The following is a 25607-nucleotide window of genomic DNA, read 5'->3' as shown; positions in this document are numbered from 1 at the left end:
TACCCCTGCGTATGACACATCCACAGCTCAAAGCAAGACAGGAAAAATGGAATAAAAATGTTAACATCACTACAACTGCAGACACAAACTGGCAGACTGCAGCAAACTCACATGCACTCAAGTAGCACTGCAGCGGAAACCATATCCCCCGAGTCTAGTCACGAAACAGAGTGCGAACGATATAGAATAGGATCTATACTCAAAAATAAATTCACACACACACACACACACACACACACACACACACACACACACAAGCAGATAGAAATACAGAAAAAATAGGCAGTTCCTTCTCGGTTGTCTGCACAGCAAGCAAGCCACCAACCACAACCACAAAGCCCCAGTATGTCAGCAAGCACCTGGCTATATACCCGCTCCCAGACAGTCAGCAGACACACACAAATACTCACACACACAAGCAGAAATTTACATATGAGCACCTTAAGATGCATACTTTGGCTTTTTTTGTGCCTTCCAAGGAAGAACATGCAAAAAGCACCTGCTCCTGTCAAAGCAGCGCCATATATTTTATATAGGTGAAGCGATGCATGGATCGCAGTGGAAGTTTCTCTGTGTGTATTTTTGTATGCGTGCGTGTCTTTTTACCCAGCAGCCTCTAGACCTATTTACAGCAATGAGCGTGGGAAACAGCTTCAAAACCCGTCTTCAAAACCAAGAGATCGCACATAAGCAACGAGCGATATATATGCATGAAATACATAAATAAATCAATATATCCCCCCCCCACATACATATATACATTTATTTTATATAAAATCTCCCTTTTAATATTTTACATACATTACTAGTGACACATATCTTGAATATTTGTTTATTTTTATTTATTTGTATATAAAAAAAGAAATAAAGGCAAATTTCCATGAAAGTTTGCACAGAACCAAAGTTGAAGACAGATGTAAGATAGGAGATGCAGAAGATCAGTAAATACTGAGGAAATGACACAAACACGCACCCATCCACCCACACACACGCGCAAAGACATGCTTGGATGGCTTTGTGGGAACATTGATTGTTAATACACGATCCCTAACACTAACCATCAAAATGACGTGTGTAACCCCAACGCTTCTAACCTGAACATAAGCCTAATTTACAGCCTAAAGCCAAAGCTGTGAGAGGGTGTGAGAAAGTCAATGCCAGTCCTGATTAACATCTTTTTAAAAGTCATACTGGTTCTTGTGCACCTTCACTCCACACATGCAAACACTAAAACTGGAATGTCGCAGATGGTGCCTCCATCGCTGATCTCTGCAGACCTTGCTCCAGAGGTCTGAATTTGACTCAGCTATCTCTGTAAATTTGGAAAAAATTTGTCTGTTGTTGTTGTTGGAAAAAAAAAAGCATCATCATATAGTTCCCTATAACTCTGTACAGTTTATATTCTCGTACCAAGGTGTTAAAACCACAGTGCTGGTGAATATATATTCACAGCTTTCTCATTCCTACATTAGTCTGCACCAGCAGAAGCCCAGCTAGCGAGCTGTCATTGTTATTATGCCTTTATATTCTTTTAATCCAAAAAATAAAATACTACTATTATCATTACTGTACGTGTCTTATACTGCATATACTATACATACTCAACATCGACATCAGCATGAGAGAGTCCAACCGTAAAGCGCTGTAGTCCAGAAATGTAAATTTCATGGTTTTTGATAAGACGTTGGAGGCAAAAGTGATATTTCATTTTATTTTCGTAGAATACAGCACCACGACTCACACGCTGGGTAAGAAGTCAGCGGAAGCAGAACATTTGTAGCTGCAGCTTCCTGATAGCAGTTACCATCCACCACCGCAAACAGCTCCTCTGGACACAAACATCGAAGTTTCGGTTGTGTTCTCACAATGTTCCTAATGTCTGTTGTTGTTGTTTGAAACAGGTGCCACGGAGAGAGGACGTCCTGCCATAAAATCCTAATTGACCAGTCAGCAGGCTTTACCTGAAGGCTAGCATTTGGTGGGTGAAATCGGCTTCCTGTAGGCGAAAATGGAGAAGCTTCCCTCTAAGAGAAAGACAGTTCTGACATATGATCGATATGGTTTTTGCTTCTTTGTTTAAGAGCGCTTATAAATAACTGTTTAAGTCATTTAGCTCCATTCGCTCCTTTCACACTGGCCTCTAGTTTTTGTTGTTTTCAGATCATTTGAGGTAAATTCTTATAAATATAGCTCTATGGCTGCTGCGGAAGTGGTTCATTATCAGTAGTTGTGAACTATGCTGCACTACAATACTGCAAATTTTTAATTAGTTAAAAAAAAACGTCTTGCAGAAATGCATTGTTAAATAAGGAAGAATTTGTTTTCTTGCTCTACTGACTAGCAGAATGGCGTGTATGGGAACAGCCTTTGCAGCAGTGTGGCTTTTTGGTATGATTTTAATAGCGATGACTGGACAATAACGCAGCTTGGTCACGGAGAGGAATCAACTTTATCAGGCTTCACTTATATACACACACAATATGTGTAAGTAAGGTCAGGTCATACTTACTTGTGGTCATTTTAGGGGATTTTTTTTCTTCACTGTAGGCTGAATTATATCATCATGGTGACATATTTTGAGCTTCTATTGTGAGCTCTATCTGTGGTGACAAAGCTTGAGTCAACTCCCAGAATGAAACAGCTGTTGTGTGACTTCTCCATGTTGAAAGTTATGGATACAGCAAGTGGCATTTTCTGCTGCTTTTAATAGGGAAGTTTATGACCTTAAAAAGACATAGCGAGGCAGTCATTCGCATCACAATCAGCCCACGGCCGTGGTTTAGCATGTTGTCTCACAGAAATGGCGGAACAGTAAAAGTACGTGTATTGTTCTACATGAAAGAGCACAGGGATGCAAAGTTATTGGGCCTGTGACGTTAAGTCCACCTAAATCGGGGATGTCATTTTTTTTGTTCATGCGATCCAATCAGAGTGCAAGTGGGCCAGACCAGAAAAATGCTATACGTGTATCTATTACACAAACTGAGTCTTCTATTGTATAGTACATTTATTTGTTACATGTTACAATCTACAGCTCGCAGTGCCTAAAAAAGGCACAAAAGTGTTTCCAACTGAATACTTTTATTTGACTATTTTTATGATTCAAATAACTTTAAAGATGAGGCGATCACAGCTGAAAAATTCAAATATGAAGTTTTCACATGTTTCAGAGCCATCCAGTGGTTTGGATTGGACCCTTTGGTGGGCTGACACTTCATGTCAGGAGCAATATCAGAAGACAGTGTGTGCTCAGCTAAAAGCAAAAAGAAAATTGGTAACATTTTAAGGTTTTACTATTCATATAATTGTTTACGTAAAATAAACTAGTCGTAGAGCTCGCTGAGGGTCTGGGTTTGATTGTCTTTAGGGACCTGTGGGTGCTCTGGTTTCCTCAAACCTCCAAATCTAAATAAAAATACAAATGCTAGTCCATTTCTATGCATATGTATGTTAAAAAAACATGAACTCACAGTACGCAGTCAAGGGTACAACAGCTGTACTTTATTTCCTGAGAGTGTATTGTGCCTGTGAGGTGAAAAATCAGTGGACTGGAACTATCAGTGAGGTGCTCCTTCTATATTAAATAATAGTGAGAGCAGGAGAGTCATTAAAAGAAGCCTGACGGTGGTCTTTGACACCATCAGCAGAGTGGAGCAGAGGGGAGTGAAGCAGGTTTACGCTGTAGCACGCCTACTTTATCGTCGTGCACCCGTGAGTCCAAGCCGTCGTACAGCCTGCCAGTCAGCCAGTCTTGGGGGGCCTGGGATGCATTAGAGACCCGGAGAGAGGCCACTGCGAGTGGCCTTCATTAGGAATCCCCCTCCACAGACACACTCCTCACCCACAAAGGAAACACAACATGTTTCCCTCTGAAAAAAAGCCAGCCTTGGATCACAGATCAGACGTGTGCAGCACCTCGACCAGCGAGGATTCAGACACACACACACACTACACACACTAGGAGACAGCACGAAGATGCATTGCAACAGATGACAAAGAGCAATGAGCTCCGATATTAAAGAGCACAAAGGATGAACGAGGAGGCAGAGAAACACAGGGAGACTTCAGACTGTGTGTGTGTGTGTTTGGGGAGTCGAGGCGGTGTTATGAGAGTGCCCCGTGTCACCATCACCTCATAAAGCATCGTAATGGACGTCAGTCCTATTTGTCAAAGCAGGAGACAAATGAAAGCGAGGCTGTCGGGGGGGGGGGGGGGGGGTGAAAGTGAGAACGACATTAAGGAGAATAATGGTGCGTGCTATTATGTTACCGGCTTTCAAAAGACTGTAAAAAGCTTATGCACATATGCCTACATTCACAGTTTGCACAGACACACACACACACATACAAGCACACACACAAAAACACAGCCGTGGATTTCCTGAGCGCCCCCCCCCCCAAAAAAAAAATCCTGTTCTAGGTCAGTAAAACCACCGAGTTTCTGAGATGAGTTAGCTGCAATATGAAAGCAGGTCACAGCTACAAACACACACACATGCATGCATGCTTACAAAATCAGTGGAATTATGTGAAGGGTATGGTGTCAGCACTGGCCATTACCCATTACACTGAGTCTCAAAATTCTTGGTAATGCAAACATGCTGCTTTTAATTTCACCACGAGCTGTGATCTAACATCCTCTTCTTTGCTGATTATGAAGTAAATATCTTGATTTGTTTGCTCTCCATAATACAGATGCATAATCATGCTGATAATGTGAAGTTCTATTAATAACTTTTTATCATGTAAACAAAAGTAAGACAGTTGTTACTAATCTTATTTCATTATTTAAGCACATTAGCCCTCTGTCTGTCCTATGAAATACGCTCTATTGACTTGACTTTGTTCAAAAGACAATTTTCATTCATCGGCTGCAAAATTTCTCCCACATCACTGAACGCTTTCAGCAGATGAATTTGAAAACAGACATTCGGTTTATAAACATTTATCATATTATACAGTGAAGGCCAAACAGCCGAGGATTTAACGATAAGCAAAACATATTTCCGAGGAGAGCGGGAGTTTAAATAACTGAGAAAAATAATAATTCCACCATTAAAGATGATTTGTTTTTAGTTTCGGATGTGTGGGGAGGAAATAATAAATCACACTAATTTGGTTAAACCATCGCTTACAAACAGTCAGTCATGTGTTATCATACTGCAAACTCTCACGTAATCGCTCACATGCTCCAGTCAAATGAGATGGCATAATAAATACTCCATCAGGTACAAGCTATGGAACTCTTTGGATCCAAATATTAACTTTGATTTTACAGCTGTAGTTACATTTACTTTCCAAACAAATACTTTAGGCATATATGATGTCAAAATATATGCTTAACTTATACATTTATATATACACACACTTCAAGCCTACAGTACAAGTCATCATCAAGCATGGGATCTACCAAGGAGACGCTCTGTCCCCCACTACATAGCCTCTGCATAGGCCTGAACCCCCTCAGGGAGATCATCAACAATCGTCTGCCACCTCCTCTACATGGATGACATCAAGCTGTATGCCATGAGTGAACATCGATTCACTGATCCACACCACCAGGATCTACAGCAACGATATCGGAATATCATTCGGATCGGAGAAGTGTAGTCGGATGGTAACGAAGAGAGGGAAGGTAGTCAGAACTGAAGGCAATATTGCAGTATGGAGGACAGCTACATGTACCTGGGGATCCGACAGGCAAATCAGACCCATGAAGAGGCCGCAAGGAAAGCTGCAACCACCAAATACCTGCAGAGCGTCAGGCAAGTCCTGAGGAGTCAGCTGAATGGGACGAACAAGATACCCTGATGGGATAAATAAGCTGGCCAAAGGAGGCGAGAGCAGCCACTGACATCAAGACAAGAAACCTTACCACGTATGGAGGGTTTCACCCCAAGTCCAGCACCCTGAGGCTGAAGGAAGGAAGGAGGCCGAGGACTCGTGAGTGTCAGAACCACGGTTGCTTGAAGGATAAAGAAAGGCAGGGGCAAGAGGGGAAATTTTAATACAAAAATTTTTTTATAGTAAATAACAATAATGCTGATAGACCTAGAAGAGGGAGTAAGAACATAAAAATTTGGCCTCAAAACCAGCAACTACATTTCGTTCCCATACTTTTAATTTTAACTTGCAAGACAGCTTTTTCATATTGTGTCAAAGCAATTTTGGCACAAGCTAAGGCGCTCACTATTTCCTCCAACACGCTGCAAATGAGAACTTATTTTACATCTAACATTGTTACAGAGGCGCTTTAATGGAGACGAAAATGCACGTCACTTTTTATAGAGTGAAATGCGTGCACACTGGACCTATTTGCTTTGAACTTTTCTTAAACAAGCTGCAGGATTAAAGCGACTGTTTCATGTAGCTATGCAGGGACATACGCTCACACGCACACAACTAAACCACTATGCATCCTGCCCCACACAGACTAGCATGCTCGCAAGCTTGTCTGTCACATTCAAAACCCATGTCTGAACCACAGGAAATACGTAAAACACGCACACACATAAACATAGACGCATGCGTGCATACACGCACACGTAATAAAACATGCTGATACCAGTTTGACATACTTGCTGCAGCTCTGCAAAGAAAAACATGCAGATGTGCAGAAAATGCACAAATTACACAGGAGTTACATTTTAGCAGTAACCATGAAATGGTGACACGAAACAGAACAAAAAAGTATGAGAGCATTCCACCTGTGTTAGTGCAGGTGATCCCGATGATGCATTGAGGTCAATGGGATGAATTGGGTTTGTGGCAAGACCGTGGCCTGCTCTATTCTGGTCTGGCTGGGGCTGAGATGTGTGCGTGTGTGTTGAGAGTTGGGGCATTTGGGGTAAATGAGGTCTCGGGTTTACGGGTGCTTTTATGTGAGGCTGCAGCTCTTCAGCCCTCCAGCTGCTCTGTTGCCATGATGTGGTGCCTCTGTGTACCTCAAAGCTGAGCGTAAATTTACCACTCTGGTGAATACGAGCGGTTCGCAGAACACACAGGCACAATGTGATAAGCACTCTCAAGCAAAACATCATAAAATTAGTAGGCGCTCGGTGGGGTGTTTAGTGTTGTCTTTTCTATCACTCCTCTTCCTCATCTGATTTTCAAAGTAATAGCCACTAATGTTTAAAACAGGCAAAGGCAGCATTATGTCATGTCGCAAACACAGAAAGGAAACCACTGCAGTGCTCACGATTCTCTATTTATGAACACAATGAGAAATACTCGGAGGAAACTTGGGACAGAGGTTTGCACGCTTTCTAAACTAACTCCGGTCACTGTGTGTGTAGGCGTCAGCTCCAAAAGCTGCCAAGTTGTGATGTTGTTTGTCAGAGAATCTGCCGAAAGCTGACGATTTCGCCAAGAAATTAAATTCAATTCAATTAAACTAAATCAAATTAAATTTATTATATCTGGGATAAGTTCGTCAAATTTTTGGTAAGCCTGACATCTTTTAGCCGGCACACAACCTTCAGGAAATAACATCTACACCGGCTGGAAATCTGATTGAAGATTCTCTTCAAAGACTTTACAAATTGGGTTAGCTCGGCATTTTTCTTAAATATTTGCTCATATTTGCCATATTATAAATACTTAAACATAAAACAGTTTTGCAGTTTAACTAGTTCAGATTTAGCAGAATTTTGATTTATACATCCAGAAGTAGCTCTTTTATTTGCTCTTATATATGAAAATATAATGAACAGTAATATGATATGATGCATACAGTATACATTCATTAATTATGGGAGTAAAGAAATTGATTTGATCAGCTAGAAGCTGCAGAAGAATCTGGGCTTGAACCTTGGCCAGGACAAACCTGGCCTAGAATAAGACACGCTCTTTATTATTTATTTAATAATACAGGGTTGGTCCTAAAATCTTAGAATATTAAATTTGATGATGAAAACAACACGTTGATTAAATATCCAGTACTTAACACATTTTTTAAAACCTTTTTAACCCCATTTTAAGCCCCAAACATCATTCTAAAATACATAAATCGCCTCTATTTAAAGTCTAAAATGTTCTATCTGTAACTTTCATTATGTTTAAATTATTCCTATAACTTCCTTACCTTTCCATACCTGTTAGAGTGCTTTTAATAGGCTTGGTTATATAGTGGGTGCACACTACTAGACTGTAAAATGTTAAATTAACTTTTTCTTGAACTACTTTTACGTCTCAGCTACCATCCAGACTGTTGCAATAAACACAAAAGATTAACCAACTGGTTATCCTTTGTGAGGGCAGTAGACTAGACAGGAAGTCAGAGAGAGAGAGAAAGCGCACGGGGGGGAACGACGCAAACAGGAAGTGGTCTCGGGGGACTCAAACCTAAGCCCCGGCGATGGCCTTTTGGCCAAGACTCAACCTGACGAGCTATCCCAGCACCTAAAGAGAGCAAATGTATAGGTTCCAAATTATTTAAAGTTGAACCAACTTGGACAATTTTCTCAACAGATTCCTCTTTAGCTGAAGCACTAAATAATACAAGTATGTAGTGCTACCTATTACACTGAAGGTTCTGAGGTGTCTTCCTGTTAAAAGGGTGTTTTCCCTTGCCTGTCACTTTGTAAAAGTGGAAAGCTGTAAAACAAAGTTCAATACAGTTTAAAGTTAGTGTCCTCTTTCAGTGGGCCGATTCTGGCCCCCAGGCCTTATGTTTGACACCCCTGTCATAGGTGGCCGCCTGATTGTTGGTATTTTTTCTCTCAATGATTGTAGGGTCTTTACCTTACTACATAAAGCTCCGTGAGGTGACTGTTGTTGAGATTTGGAAATCAAACGGAATTGAGTTGAAAATTAATAAAAGCAAATCAGATTACGACTTCAAAAATAACTTATTGGGACAAAATGCACTGTTTTTGCACTTTAGTTAAATACACAGGGGCACCTGTCTGACGTTCAGCCTGCACGGCTCTTTGCCAGAAGTTGCGTGAAGCTTTTGAATCAACCTGGTGTAAAGCAAGCTGGATGCGCAGTCTTTGCGTTGGCACAGTTTCTGAATAACAGGAAGAGCTTTGGTTAAGGGGGTCGGATGGAGACTTTACTACTTGCAAACATGGTAAATATGTCTTAAAGGGTCGCAGCAGGTGCCAGGGGCCCAAAACTACACTGAATGAATTCAGCCACATCCCTCACCTGGCAGCTGGAACAAAGTTAAGCTTTAATCTCGCCTCTCCTCACTCAGCTTATCGTTGCTGATCGTGACCTAATGCAGGGTCAGCTTTCTCCAGAAATATCCACATTGGAGTGGCACAGTTCTCCTTTATTTAGCAGCCACGGGTTACCGTATACTGTACGCGCAGCGCTCCTCGGGATCTCTGGGATACGGCCTGCTGCACCGTGTGTGGCGACACGGCGCCCCCGCTGCCCCTCCTCTCAGTGCGGTTACCACAGTCTCCATGTCTGCTGGAGCCAATAAATAAATAATGGGCCCGGCGATCGCTTCCAACGGTGATACTGCATGCTGAAACCGCTGCATCTGGGAGTGCCTCGCTGACAGTGAAAACAACAACACAAGCATGCGCGCACACACGCATGTAGACACACAGAGAGACACGCTACACTACAGATTAATGCTGAGCTGGTAACACTGAACTAATTTCTCACACAGCTGCAACTTTCTTTTCTAAGAACTCTCTCTAGAATAACGGCTCGGGCTGCTCAGCTGCTTCCCGGTTTATTTGAAGTGTGACACGTTAGGAATGTTTTACTTTTTTTATTTGTCTCTTACAAGGTCTGATGCCCACTTCCTCTTTCGGGTGGCAGTGCTTGAGAATTTCCAGAAGTGTTTGGAGTTATATGTAAAGGTTTTGTCTCGGAGGCTATTTTTACATGAAATATGGGCAAGTTAATAAATGACACACTGTAAAAAAAACGCTGTACACCAAAAGCACTCTAACTTAAACGTTTAAGCAGATCTGCATAGCAAGCTCACGTTTTACTAACTTTCTGTAAAAATAAAGGATTTTTTTAACGATAATTCCCTGTTCTTTGCAGGGAAATAGAAGATTAACAGGAAGACACTTTACATTTTACAATATAACAAAGTGTTTTTCCTTGTTGACGGCCTGGGAGTCATGGAAATGTAACTGCTCGAGTTCAAATAATTAATTTGGAAATGCTGTGAAGTTATTTCAGTTATTTTGTGTTTAAAAACAGCATTTAAGGTTGAGAACATTCAGTGTCTTTACACTAAGAATTAAAAAACTGTTAATTTACAGCAATACACCCCATCGTAACACATTATTCACACAGAATACAAAACAAAAAGTAATAAACTTGTTATTACAGTAGACACACTGTAAAATACCAGTTTAATGCTGTCAAATGACACCACCACTACTTGACTGTAATTTGACGGGGAATTTTGACTCTGAGTACTGAAAGCAAACTGGGACACTGGTAGGTGGAATGAGCATTGTAACATAATTAAAAGAAAATCAGGGAAATGAGGTGTGAGTGAGAAGTCAGGACATTGGACCTGTGTACGCAGCCCAAAAATGGGCTCCCATGGCCTATCCTAGAGCGCAGGCAGGATCATGGTGTTTGATGCAATGACGGCCACTTCATTATAAAAGCCTCCTCAAGTCCCACGCTGCATTCCACGTTTATGGGGAACATATGGGGAAGCCTGCAATTTTTAGACCACAAAATAAGCCCCTTTGCAGCTGGACGCACGACCGCACTGAGTCCTTTTTGCTTGCGAGCCACACCCGAGAGGCGTAGGACCACTGACAGTGATTAAACCACCACAGTTTTCTCAGCAAAACAGGAGTTATATTAAGCTTAAATACAGGGGCTTGATAAACAAGGCCTGGGCAGGGGAAAAAAAGAATTGAGAGGAAGACGGCCACAATGATCTTGAGACTATTTTCCCCTCACGGTCATGGGCAGTGCAAAGCCATGAGATACATTTCAAAACATGAAGCAGATGTTTACCTAGACAAAGAAGAAAAAACACACAGTAGACTGAGGCCTCGACTCCGGCGCTTTCTTCAAATGTCAAGTTTGGACAGCAGGAGCTAGTTCCCATTCTTGAACAATGCTGTGGGATGGCTCTTTACATATATATGTGTGTGTGTGTGTGTGTTTTTGTTTTTTTAGCTTTTCCTTTATTTCTCAGTAAAAATCCAGATGCAGTGTCTTTGTTTCCACAAGCGGACAAAAACAAGGAAATTGACAATAATCTAAAACAGTCTGCCTTTTTGGAAACAAATAGCAGAAAAATATATTTCTCACTTTAATGAAATCTGAAGAAGAAAACATGACTTATTACCAGCAGCATGTCTCGCTTGCACAAATACAGCCACATAAAATGATTATAAACCGAAACAACCACGAGGCTCTGTACTGTGAAACCAGTATGCTGTACTCCAGCAAACACGGACGAGACCAAAGCAGAAGGCGGGAGACCCCCGGCTCCAAACCAACCAAACCGAACCCCCGCCTGTGACCCCAAAGAAGGTAAAAATTCTAACTGACACTCATCAAAAGTTATTCTTCTTTTTAAAGAAACAAAACAACATTTAAGATTAGGGTTTGGAGATGGGTTGGGGTCCAACTTCCTTGGGCTGAAGCTCAAGACTCAAAAGTATAGTACAGCATAAAGGTCTGGAAACCCCGTCTGTGGACTTGCGGGTTTTACCCTCGGGGCCTGTGTGACAACACTACCTCTTGTTCAGCAGGGAGACATAGAGCTGTAATCTGTCCCTGGGCTGGCAGGCCAGGGCCGAGGCCATGTCGGGAGGCAGGAGAGGTGTTAGAAGAGGAAGCTCCGCTGTGTGTGAGGTTAAGTCAGAGGCCTATAGTGGCCGCATGGACGGACTGATAAAAGCCCTGGGGCCACGGCTGTGGCCTCAGCGTTCGGCCACACTCGCTGACACGCCGTGTCATTTAGCCCGCGCTGCCGCCTAACTCAACGGCAACTGCTCATTTACAGGGCAGTGCGGCCTACCAGGAAGAGCGGCAAGCTCTCCCTCTCTCTCTCACACACACACACACACACACACACACACACGCACGTTCAGAACATGGTACTGTATATACACATACAAACACATGCTGTGGTCCATGCAGCAGGTTTGTCCAGCAATTAGCAGATGTGGGCTGACATCCATACACAACGAGGTGTGAAGCAGAAACAGAACAGAAACATGCGCACACACACGCACACGCGCGCAAACACACACAGGTTTCCAGGGAAAGCGAGTGGGTCACATGAGTGACCAGACGGTGGTTTGGGTCTGTTGTCCCATGGCCAGACATGGTCAGTGTGTCACTGGGAGACAGGAGAAAGGAGAGAGGAAGTGAGCATCCCAGAGGTCTGCAAATGCCAGTTATTTGCACACACATGCAGATGCTGTACTGCAAGATCGCAGCCTAACAGTATGGCTGCACACAGTAACCCTGCTAACGAGAGCCACCACGGGTAAAAAAAAACAAACTCACTTCACATGGAAATATTCAAAATAGTTTGAGTATTTCCAATACGCACATTAAGAGCTATCTGTCTAAGTAAGCACGATTTGCATAGTTTCCCCAGGAGATGTAAACAGTGAATAACGTCAGGTGCAAAGTTCATTCTGAAACTTTCATTTTAGAGCACGGTTTCTTTTTTTTGGTACAGTCTAAGGTGTAAAAAGAAAAAAGACATAGAAAATATTTGATCTTTCCTTCATAAATAATAAAACACTGTCAACAACAAAACAGAAAGTTTGAGGCTATAGACCAAATAAAAGAACGTTTGGTGTATTACAGTCGAGGTGATGCACAGCCAAGTGCATGTGAACAAAGTCATTTTGAGAACACAGCTTAGATATGGAGATATGCACATGCATCTTCAATAGAAATGAAGTGACAGATAACACCATGAGAATTTACTCAGTGCTGATTCTGTCTCATTAATTATGCTCTAATTTGCATCAATATCACCTGATGGTTTTTTCTGATATCTGATATCTATATCCACCGGTCTGAAACAAAATATACCGTAGAAACAAAATCTCTGTTAACTATCTTTTTGCCTGTCGTGCCGCGCCTTAATTTCTCTCGCAGTCTGAAACTACATGAACCATTTCCTGTTTTGCTCATAACTACAGATGAAACTTCCAAATAAATAGTTCAAAATCTCCAAAAATAACACAATATGTGATATGCTATCACATATTGGGCTCACGCTGTTCGGGTAGTACAAGCAGCCACATCAGTGAACACTTTTCCGTTCTTAAATTCAACCCAGAAAATGAAAAAGTGTGAAAACCACAATCAGGTTAAATCGCTTTGCACTTTCACAGGGGAAAGAGACTTCAGTTGCCCGCAAATACTAAAGTTTTATAAAAATATCTTTGGTATTGCATAAGGAAGTTCAGGTTAGAAAAAAAATGGGACGCATATAATTAATATTTAAAGATTTTGTGACGTGGACACAAAGTTTTATTTTTGCATTATGCAGGTTCAGCTGTGTGAGAATTAAATGTACATGAATATAAAAGAGGGCAAAATAAAGAGAGAAAAAAAGGGAACCTCAAAGGCTGATTGCAGAGGAGAGAACCCGGGCAGAGTCGAGCCGTTCGGCTTCTGATGAGACTAAGATTATGATACTATCAAGTGGTAAGTGAGGGTGGAGGTTTTGCAGGCCCAAAACCACCGGTTCTTACAAACACAGATGTGCCGTGAGTCAGACAAACATAAAACTAGCACAGGACACACATACACAGTATACACAGCATGCTCAGTGTTGTTCGGCAGTTAGAGACAACACTTTCCTGTCTCCTCAAGCCACAGCTATCTCTCATTTTCTATTTCTCCTCATCTGATTCAGTCCTGTCTTTTTCTCTCTCCTGTGTTTGTCTTGGGCTTAATACATCTGAATGTCTCTCCAGCTCCTCTGCAGTGGTTTTTAGTGCTCTTTCTGCAAACCTCAGTGAGCCACAGCGGCGCAGGCCGCTGCCTGGTTTGAACTCAAAAGAAAATAGAATATTTCCAAAACTTGGACGACCAATGAAAAGTGAGAATGAAAACGGCGAGTCAGAGAAGAACAACCATGGAAAGTACAACCCGAAAAAGAGAAACCAGAGAAAAGGCAAAGACGATAGGAGAAGACGGGAGGGAGGGTGGGAGGGAAAGGCCCGGTGACCTCACGTGACATGTGACGTGGGCTCCACCACTCACGGAGGGGAGTGTGTGTCTGTGTGGAGGATGGCGAGGAGGATGCAGATAGACTGTGGCTTTTAGCCTTTTACTAGCACTGACGCTCCAGTCAGGCCGCCACCATCGTGGAAGAGAAAGAGACAGACCACGCTAACAAGCTAGCTGGCTAACCTCAGACCTTCAGGCCGCTGACAGACCACCACAAAAGCGGCCCCCCGCCCCTGTCAGCCTGCTTACGCCACCCGGGCACCGTTAGGTGGGGCCCCCTCTTATCTCCAGCCCTGGTGAGTCCACCTCCGCACCTGGAGACCCAAATGTTGATGCCTGCCTTTGTTTAAACTGTTTTTCTCTCAACCACATTTGCTGTTTCTTCTGTTTCTTCTTTCTTTCTGCCTCTGACCCTCTTCTCTTCACTTCTCTCTCTCTCAAATGTCTTGTGGTGCTGCTGCTAACACATGCTGCTGCTCTCTCTGCAAGCTTGTGGCTTGGGATTCCTGTGGTAGTCACAAACCCTAGATTCTTGGTTGCAAAGAGTCTCGGAGCTCCAGGAGTTTTGTCCTCTTGTGCTCTCCTTCCTCCCCTCACTTCTTTTTATGCTACACTTTTATTTTTGTGTTTCAATCCTCCTGTTTCTTGCCCCCCTCTCTCAGAAGTCTGTGGAGATTGACTTGAGCGAGGGCTCCACACCATTCTGGCTTCTCTGTCATGGCATCCAACAGCATCTTTGACTCCTTCTCCAACTACAGCAGCAGTCTACTAAGAGGTAAGTGCTGATCCTGCCCTCTCCACTCTGCTCTGCTCACCCTCTGACCATTGTTTTCAACGTGCAGTGCTGTCAGTTTGACAAAAAAAGCACTGACAGTACCACAGTGAAATGTGAGAGTTGCTTCTTGTAGCGTTTGAATGCATTTATCTGTCTGTCACGTGTGCTGTGAAATAGGTTCATAAAGGAGGGTGTGATTTGCACAGTAGCTCTCATCTGATGTGTCCCATAAAGGCCTCTCAGCTCCTGTGTTTTCTGTAGGCTTGATGGAGTAGCGCCATAATGGGATTCTCACCACAGACATTCATTATCAAGTGAAACTCGGCGCTCTCTCAGTGAGAATACGAGCTCAGAGGCTTCATGTGACTGGGCCCCTTACTGGAACACGGCAATACAATAAAAGAAAAAAGAAAAAACATATTAGGCTCTCTCTGCTTTACTTCCAGGAGGTACTTTTGGTCTGTGCGGTGAGGTGAGTGCACTATGCTCGGCGACGAGCCTCAGTGAAGAAGCCATTTGTTGCCATGGCAATTCCAATCAGGCGGCTTTTTATTTGCAGTTAAGCTCTCAAGATGGAGAGCGAGAGCGCAACGTTTACCTGATTTCAGTCCTCGTCCTGTTTATTCCCGTAAGTCGTGAAAAACACTGAGACGAAGCAGCGTTGACACTCGAGTTGTTAATCCGGCGGTGGCCGAGTTTTTCTTACTGTTCCTCAAACAACCACCGAGACAGCCGCTGAAAGGCAATAGGGAAAAAAAGGAGATACCCCCGCCCCCCCAATTAAGGCCTTGTTGCCGTGTTAATTAGAGACAGCCACAGGAGAAGCACTACCAGTTGGTAATTGTTTGCAGAGTATATCTTAAAATCTGCAGAGCCTCACACACTCTGTACATCTGTGCCTCACATGAGAGCAATCTTCTGATATCCTCAGTGGAACCGCAGTGACAGGAGATGATGTTCTAGTGTTCTCACAGCTTCTACACACACTCAGGCATTTATAGTTTCCTCATGACAAGCTCAGGCCCCCCTTTTCTTCTCTATAACCGCTGGATCTGCATCCCTTTATCTCCTCACCGTTTTACAGATCAGTGTGTCACCAACTTCAGGGTTCACGCCTGCTGTCTTTTAACCTCTAACGTAATGCGCATTCGGGGGACCTGATTTTCTTTTTGTCTTTGAACCCTAGCAGAGCACTGAGGTGGCAGAAGGAGACAGTAGTTAGGAAGGGTGGGGAAAAGAAGAGACGAGCATTTAAAATGGTGATCAACCATTGGAAATCATTAGTGAACATGCAATATCCTTTTACAATTCGCTCTGTCAGGAGACTGAAACCGAACTGCACGAGAACAAAGGCCAAGACTCATTAAATCCCCCAGTTCAATCTGAAAGCATTTCCAACCAGGACTACCTCATGTAAGCAAAATACCCCAGCGGTTAGTTTAACAACTTGCATTACACAGGCAAAGCAATTTGGCCAATGCTCTCTTTTTTAGACTCAAATCAAACTGAAATTAAGAGGAACGGTTACAGAAAATCAAGAAGACTGTTAAATGTCTGGCTTCCTGAGCTCTGACTTTAATGCAGTGTGACGTGAAGCTTATGGAAATACTGCATTCATCTCCTCAGATGTCAGGAAATACTACCGTAAGCAGCATCTTATTCATTTAGAAAAACACAGTCATCCAAGATCATTCTGATCTTTAACATGTCTTGTTGTTTCAAATCATGTTACATTTTCATTGGAGCTAAAAAGAAACAAAGACAAGAAAAAAAAACGGTAACAAAAATATCAGCACCATACACAGAAGGTTTCGGTCTATAAGTGTTATTTCGGTAACTTTAGATATTTCAACCGATCTCACAGAGCAGACAGACGACACATGTGATGTGCAACATCAGATGCACTTCGCGTGAGAAGCGAGAGGATGCCTCACCTCAGAAACCTCAGTCCTCCGCTAAAGTTCATGGAGACACAAACACACACTGAGACACACATGAGCGTACAACACACGCGCAAAGGGAACAGACACCGTTGCTCTTGTCAACTTTAACTTTGTATAGATCACAAGAAAAAGCTAATAGTCTGATAGCACGTTGTGAAAGAAACAGGCAGCAATGGGGAGAGCTTTGCGACATGGTAATCTGATGCAGACTCGCAGAGCTGCTGCAGTTTGCTGATAATAACCACAATGAGGCTACACCTGCTAACCCTTACACATCAGCACCACTATTTAATCAGAAAGCAGCATTTCTGAGACCTTTTGAAAAAACAAAAAAAACAATAAACTTGGTAGCTCCTAAAAAAAAGCACTGGACTTTCCCCCCGTGAAGCAGAGTTGTATAAACTTTACTGACTTTTCCGATTCTTAGTGCTGGCAGCGTTTGCATCAGGTGGGGTACCTGCCTTACAGCAGCTGTGTGCTGGGTCATTTCCTTGGCTCAGTAGCTGTCACCACATTTCCCTCCACTTGGAAGGGCCGCTGTGTTCCCTGCAGGCTGTTTTACATTCAAGAGTCCCATTTGATTTTTTTTAACACTCTTGGGAGCCAGCTCCCTTTGTGGCGGAGAAAAAGGCCTCAGTTTATTAGGGTGGGAATGGTTTTATATGTTTGGCTTATTGAGCTGCATGAATTGAAGTGAAGGCTCGTATGTGAGAATGAGTTGTATTTTGGAGGCTTCTGGGAGGTGGTCTTGTTTGCTCTACAAGTGTCAGAAAGGGGAAAAAGGCAGTATGAGAAAAATACCCTTTATATGCATCAAAATGAATCATTCACAGAGGATAAAACTTACGATGAATTTCTGCCTCAGAACCACTGACAAATAAAAAGGCCTTCTACAGTAGCTCAAAAAAATGGCTATAAATTTAACTGAACACATGGCCGGCCTCTGCTGAATTTATTAATAACAAGTCACATGGTGAATGTTTTTTTCTCCTCTCTTAAATTAACATGCCTGATTGGAGCCCGTTCAAAATCCTGCCGAGTGCGAGGCCCCCGAGTGACGCCAAAACAAAAAGACTGGCTGAGCCGGCTGAAATCTGTAACAAGATATTGAGAGTTTCAATATTTTAAAGTGAAAGCAAATAATAGAAAACGCATGACAGCCACAGAGCGGCGAAATCCTGTCTCCAATTTAGCCCAGTGTAATATCTATTTATAAAACTCTGAAGGCATATTGGATAGAAGCAGCGCTCTGGACTTGATTAGGGCTGTAAATGTTTTTGGAGGTACTTATTTACTTTTTGGTCCGTCTCGCTGCTTTCACCGGCTGTCAACACAACGTTATGGGGCACACTTTTGGTGGGAGGGGGTAGGGAGCGGGAGGGTTGCCAGTAAGATGGCTTCCAGGTAGAGCACGCAGAGGGGCGTGCTGATTATGTGGTCGACTAATCCTAAACGTGCCTCCGCCCTTGCAGACTTTTGGCTGAAAACAGCGGCTCTGCACTGGTCAAGGTTAAAGCTGTGTTAAGTGTAGTAGTAAATACAATTTTCTGGTGGTTAGCAAGCGACCACAGGGGCCAAATTCTTTGCAGCCAATCTGATAATATGGATTTTTGTTTTTAAAGGTTTTTCTGACTTTAAAAAAATAAAAAAGCGCTCTGAAAGGTTGAGCAACTTCTTTCAATAAACACTCCCGGCATGTTTCTGTGAATCTTCTGGAAAGTAAACTGGAGGTGTGCTGGCTGCGAACCGGCATCCTGCAAAGGGTGCAAACGATCCGAGGCTGCTGCGCGACTCAGCTCCTCGCACGTTAAACTCTGATCTGACCATGCATTGCTGCTGTGAAAGCAATAAACTTCCTGCGGGTGTGTTACCGAGAGAAATCTGACGTTTGAAGCAAGAGAACTGAAAATGCACTATAGTCTTACATAAGAACTACAGAGCGTTTTAAAAAAATGACTGAAAAATTTCCTGATATGATGCAAGCGATGTCGGAGGAATTTATGATGTCTAGACCAACTTCTTCGGGAACAAACTATATGTCTGGGGGAAAATATGCAGACTTTGAAAACGCTCGTGTAATTGGATAATGAGGTGGAAATGATCACAATATAAAACTCTCGAGCTTTATTTCTAAAAAGTAATGCCCATACCGGATGAGTCTCTTCAACTTTGGTGAGTCATCTCTTTACGGTTAATTTGCTTCGCTTACGAGCTGATGATATTTCATACGTTAAAATGATTAAATCCAAACTGTTATTAGACTCTTCATGATCTCATTCATCCTGCACAGCGGACAGCTAAATTAAGGAAAAGCTCCTCTTGCAATTTGGGTATTTAATTTTGTTTTAAACCTACGCCCTAAACCACAGGCCGGCCTCACAGCTTATTACATGGTAAGGCTGGGATTGCAGAAAAAACAGGAGTATTATTGTTAGCTAATTTATGTATTATTAACCTAAATTTATGCAGCAATTATGCCGGTGCATGGAATTTGCTTGCAATTTTCGGCAAAACTGGAAATAAGATAAACAATTCTTAGTAAAACCTGAAATAAGCATTTGTTTCATCACAGGCTTAGTTTGCTTTCAGTGACTTTGGCTACAATTAGAGAGCCGTGTCCTGCGCTTGACTCAGATGAAGAGGACTTGTTGTTCGGACCCCTCCCTTTGTCGTTAGGCTGATGTTGTCGACAGCATCTCTTCTGCTGCAGTAAAAGAGGTGAAGCAAAAACTGCCTGTGACTAAGCACAACGCAGATTCCTGCGCACTTTTGTTTTTGACATTACAGTCGCATTCTAACCCACAAATTACTTTAATGGGCAGGCATGGGTCTGCGCCGCGGCACATAAACTGACTCAAACTTATGGAGATCCCACATGTTCAGAAACATATCAGCAGGCAGAAACTTCTAATTTTTTTTAAATGAAATAGCGAGCAAAGAAAGAGTACTTTATCATGTGTGAAAGGTTAGCAAAGATCTAAGGCTCAGAGCAACTCATTCTGTCACCATCAAAAGGATTAAAGGCAGTGTTTTTCACAGACAAAAATCCTTCCTCCACACTGAATCTTCACTTCATTATGACCAACTTTAATCATGCTCAAAACATCCTTATAGCCTATCCTCCTTCCCATAAGCAATAAAGAAAACACTTAATTACGGTGGAGGAAAAATGCAGATAATGATAGGATGTGAGCGGCTGCAGGCAATGAAATGTTTTCTGATTCTCTATTTTCCTCCATTTTCCCAGAATTTTTTTTCTTGACTTGTTTACATACAGCTAATTGTCATTGCTGCAATAAAACATGTTTTTTGGGTTGCTTCTTCCCTCCCCTCAAACATAACTTTAACCACAGGGAATTGATTTTTGTGGAAAGAGCATTTCAAAAATGGGATTTTAGTTTTCTCTCAGGCTCATCGGGGGGAAACAGATGAGTAACGATGCTGCAGTAACGCGCCAACTAAATGTGCTTTTTGTCTTTAGCACTGAAGAGGGTGGGGGTGGGCAAATTGGGAAAAAAACCCAAAACAAAGACGTATTACTATGACCAACATATTATTGAGGAATTAGTCAGACATCGTGGGAAAAACGTACTGTCTGAGATGTAATGACTGATATCACTCTCACATAGTATTGATACTGCCAGTTAGCTTAGCTTAGCTTAGCTTAGCAAGTGTGGCAAACCTGCGTCTGGCTTTAACAGTTTTATTTCACAGCTACAAAAGCTAAAGAATAATAATGACAGTTGGCATCATGTGTCTGACGGCTCTGTGGTCAGATTCTGTGTCTTTTGAAGCGCTCAGCGACGAGGAAGTCGCAGCGTCTGGATAAGAAACAGTCTGACACTTGCCCCCCCCTTGTAAAAGCCAAAATTAGTTTTACGCTTTGTTTCTCAATTAAGTTTTTTCTTCCAGTATATTTCCCAAAGTGTCTGACTACTCGTTTAAAAAAAGATGTTTCCTTAAATTAATTTAAAATTACTATCTACTTCCTCCACAAATGCTGCCTGTATATTATTCCCGTATTTGTCTACATTGTGAAACTTCATGCAGAATTAAGATAACGATCTCCTGTCCCTGTGCTGCAGCAGGTTTTTGCCCTAAAGTAAACTCAGGGAGCCTGTACTTTCTCTGCAGCTGCTCACTTCTGTATTATTTCAGTAGGAAACACCATGCCAGGGATTCCCCCTCAGCTGTGCAGCAGAAGTGGCCCCTCCATTTCTTCTCCTTAGTCTGTCTGCACTGAGGTCACTCTGTCTGCTGCAAATACCGTTCTCACGATCGCAGCCGTCACGAGCGTAAACGTACAGACCGGCGGCGATGTGTATAGGCTGCGTGCACGCACATATCCAAGTCCACTGCCAGACTCCTCCCCGTGCTGACTCAGAGAGGACCGTGCATGTCAACATGATGACTGTGACGTTTTCCCGCTGTAAATGCTGTCTGACCTCACCATAATAGCTGGTCAGGACTAACATATGGTCTCCTGATGCCTTAGTCCAGCAGAATTACCCACATGGTGACTAAACACACACAGGACTTAACAGGAAAATATCAGCAACCGCCTTCATGATTTTATAAGGTGTTGCAAGCTTAAAAAAATATTTAACCGACTACTGTGTACTGTGGTTACTACTGTAATGTCGGGACTGAGATGGTGGTAACCAAATAAGCATTTCCTGTGAGACTGTAAAACTTTGAAAATCTTGTGACTTGGAAAGAGACTCAATTTATTTTATCCTGTTAGATATGAAGTGTTGTAGAAGTGGTCCCCAACATCTTTCACCTGGAGTTGGGCTGCCCCTAAAGCTCAGTAAGAAGGAGTCAAGAAACCTTTTCAAGAAATGTTAAACTCCATCTTCATCACGATGTGTGCTTTCAGTTATCAAAATGTCTCATTCTACTGGTGGTGGTCAGAGAGCCCAGTGGCGCCAGTGTCCGGCAGCCTCGCCTCTGTCAGTGCGCCCCAGGGTGGCTGTGGCTACAATGTAGCTTGCCATCACCAGTGTGTGAATGTGTGTGTGAATGGGTGGATGACTGGATGTGTAAAGCGCTTTGGGGTCCTTAGGGACTAGTAAAACGCTATACAAATACAGGCCATTTACCATTTACATCTATCCATCCATGAGCTGAAGACTATTTCGGCTGAATTCGGGTAAGAGGCAGTGAAATTGAGACAACGCCTAAACCACTGTCTCAGGTATCAACAGGAGCTGGTTTACTTACTTTTAGTTGCTACTCTTTATGTTTAGTCATCAATTTCAGATTCTTATCAATTATTTTAGGCAACATTTCAAGATAGTTTCTTCTGTCTAGCCCTTTCAACTACGAATCCATACCGATAGCTAAGAATTTTCCAAATTGTTATTTAGAATTTTAGCTAGCTCTTTCAACATGGTTAGCCTCTAATTAGCCACAACGTTAGGTAACAGATCTTATGTATGTGTACTTGTAGTAAGCGATTTCAAGGGTTTTTTTTAGCCCTTTTTGACTATTTGTTATATATTTAGCATCTTTATTTTGGTCATCTGTTCATTTGTTAACTTTTTTTTAAAATAGCTAATCTAGCTTCTTGCTACAGGGTTATCTAGCTGATTGGTTAAGGCTACGATAGATGAAGTTCTCAGCTAAATGGAGGCATTCGTCTTTCCACTTTTATAGTAAGACAGCCGAATCTGTTAACACTGCCAACCTGGCAGAAAGACGTGTGTGTGTGTGTGTGTGTGTGTGTGTGTGTGTGTGTGTGTGTGTGTGTGTGTGTGTGTGTGTGTGTGTGTGTCAGACGAGCCTGATGGACGTGAACACAGCTTTCCCCCTTTAATCAGCGTGATGACCTAAGAGGCAGACAGCAAGCCAGTCTTTCAGTCAGTATAAAGTTTGATTAACCTAATCACCAGGCAGCCAGACTCGAGGCTACTGATTGGGTTTACAAACGCTCCTTGTCATCGTTGTGTCATTAGCTCGTCGTTAGCTGTGGCCGCCTTGACGTGGAGCAGCGACATGCCGGGCGTAAACACAGCAATCAGGGGATTAGAGTGCAGTTACAGCAAAGCCTCGATGGACGCCTCAGGCTCTGAGTCAAAGAAGGGAAAGTCCTGCCTTACTATGCAAGCTCCACGTGGCCGGGGTGCTAACTGTACTCGGGCAATGCCACTGCTGATTAGTGATGGAGATGATGAGAGGAAACATTCAGTCACTTCAGACCCGCGGATGGTTTCCTGGACTACAATTATACCTAGTACTTGACTGGCGTAATGACTTGAATGGAGGGACTCTAGTGAAAATAAGTTTTTGCCTTCAATTGGGTTTACTTAATCTAAAACTGGGAATCGACCCAAAAAAGAGACACAGACACATGGCTACATGCAAGACTGAGTGACATTTGGATATAATTCACTTTCTTTTGGATTACTTTGAAATCAATTGCAGTGATTGACAATAATCATTTACTGTGCAAAAGATTAAATTTATGAGGCATGACAGTATTATGCATCTAAGTGCTTTCCAAAACTGTTTGGCTTGCAGGCTGAGGGCCACCACACCCTTGTTTCCTTACGATGAAAAGCCCAGAGGGCCAGTCGAGTACTTTCCAAGAGTTGTCTCACGTCTGCAGAGGAAAGTGGCATGGACACTTGTCAGGAAACCAGCGCCGAGTTCCTGTTCAAATCTGGTCGAATTCTGCAGTGAGTCAGATGGTGCTTGGGAGGCTGACCCTCTGAAGAGGGAAATAAATGCAAATTCAATATTTGGGGGCTCTTTGAAGTCTCTCTGCACTTGAATGAGTGTGACAGAACCTGGAATGACCCTCGAGAGAGAGTCCCTTGAGCGACGAGAGGAGCTGGAAGAGACGAACGCTGATGACAACAGCTTAAAAGTCAAAAACATGAACATTGTCTGGATTTGTGTGTCCCTGTAAAGCGACTTTGAATGTGTGCACATGCACAGCGAGCAGTGATGACTAAGGCTTTTGATTTTAAATGCACAACACCGCTAATAACAAAACATTCGTGCGTTTTGCCTGTCAGCATTCGTGCCGTTCGTGTCACACGTTACATACCTTGCCGTGCTCCTTCACAGTTTAAAGTAACAGAAACCTCGTCTCAAAAAGTAAAACATGTGGCTTTTGTTGCAGAGAGGAATGAACAACAGCATTCCATGTGCAACCACATCAAAGGTTTCCCTCGCCATGGGGCTAAACGAGGGCAGACTGTCTTGCTCGCCCCTCCTGTCACGACTGCCACTAATTAACCAGATATTAAAAGTGACACTTGCTCTTCATCAGCTATACTTCTCTTTAGCTTTTAAACATGTAGCGTTTCTCTTTGAGAGCCATCGAGTGGGGACCGCCACACAACACGCACAAAGAGGCATTGTCTGCTGGTGAAAATGTGGTTTACAGCCTCTGCTATAATGGCTTGGTGGTTGCTGGAAGCCATGTGCACTTCCTAATATTCGGCTCACATGCGATTTCATTTTGAGAAAAAGCTGAGCTTTTGGGCTTTGCTTTTGTGCGAGCGGGACGCCTCACAACTTATTTTCTGAGCTGACGGGCTCCTTTACCCCCTCCCTGCTCTTCACCCCCTTTTCCCCTCTCTGGTGGCACTACTATATTTGTGTGGGATCTCCAGCGATGGAAGAGTAGACGCAGGCTGCGTTGCCAGTCAAACGTGTTTGGGCTGTCAGACTGAACGGCTTCCAGCGCTGCGATCTGTCTCCTCTCCTCGCCAGTGGGAGCTGTTTGATCTGACAGAGAGACTCCATTAGAGACACAGGGAAGTTCAACTGCTGGGAGGTTGGATGGCTTCAGCAGTCAGAGTAGCAGCCCAGAGAGGAAAAGGTTTGCACACACAGTCTGGTTGCAATCTTGGTGTCTGTGCTGTGTATCTATAAATGTCTCTGAGTATTAGCTGTCCTTCTAGTAGGTGTGTGTGGTGACACAGCCGGGGCTGACATACTTTGGGGGCTCTGTTGGGCAAAAGGGGGCGATGACGCGGTGAGTAATGATATCATAAACGTGCGTCGCTGCTTTGCTGGGCTGAAGTGACAGACAGCCGGAGGGCGAGAGATTCTCTGCTGAGGCAGTATGAAGTGAAGCAACTAAGCTGTGTTGGGTTTTTTCTTCTGCACACACACCATAGTTTGCCCTCGGTCTCACGGTGGTGATGACCTCATAAACCCGAGCCACAGTCCAACAGAGTCGAGTAGATGTTGGTGTCAGCGTGTTGAAAATGGTAGACGATGGTTAGCATCAACGTACATCAATGGTTCAGCCACAGACCGTCACTGCACCGCCTGAATTTAATGCGGCTGCAACTTCCAGTAATCAGGAGGAACTCGGCTCTCCGAGACAACTTTACAAGCAAGATCAGGGGATTAGAGTCGGACTCGTGTTAATGTCACCTGCTCGCACTGTGCGATAGCTGGTAAAACGGAGACGGGAAAGTGAATTGATGTGGCTCCTGTGAAAGATTTGTCTGCCGATCTGTATGCGGCAGCTGGGCTCTGGCACGGCTCTGGCACCGGGGCTGCATGGCAGTTAAACTGTCACTGTCAGGAACTGTAAATCTTTTGCAGAAGGTGAATGCAGCAGCATGACAGCGGCACAGGTGTGTACACAAGTGTGTGCGTGTGTGTGTGCGTGTTTACCACTCACACTACTACATTTGCTCGTCTCTTTTCCTGTCTGCCCGTGAGGAGAGGAGCAGTCTCCAAAATTTCGGCCACATTTGGCAAAGTCAAAG

General features: G+C 43.2%; 1 protein-coding gene across 1 annotated transcript in view; it reads left to right on the top strand.

Moving 5' to 3' along the window:
- Positions 1–14225: 14225 nt before the first annotated feature.
- The window catches only part of runx3 (RUNX family transcription factor 3), a 51256-nt gene continuing 39874 nt past the window's right edge, over positions 14226–25607 (top strand). Inside the window, exons 1-2 of the mRNA XM_084914130.1 lie at positions 14226–14447; positions 14814–14926. Of these exons, the coding sequence (XP_084770256.1) occupies positions 14869–14926 (58 nt within the window). The 5' untranslated portion in view covers positions 14226–14447; positions 14814–14868. The remainder of the gene's footprint in view (positions 14448–14813; positions 14927–25607) is intronic.

Source organism: Perissodus microlepis, chromosome 19 (genome assembly GCF_051167445.1).
Source record: "Perissodus microlepis isolate ML-2025 ecotype Zambia chromosome 19, ASM5116744v1, whole genome shotgun sequence".
Classification (NCBI taxonomy): Eukaryota; Metazoa; Chordata; class Actinopteri; order Cichliformes; family Cichlidae; genus Perissodus; species Perissodus microlepis.
This window is presented reverse-complemented; position numbering and strand designations above follow the sequence as displayed.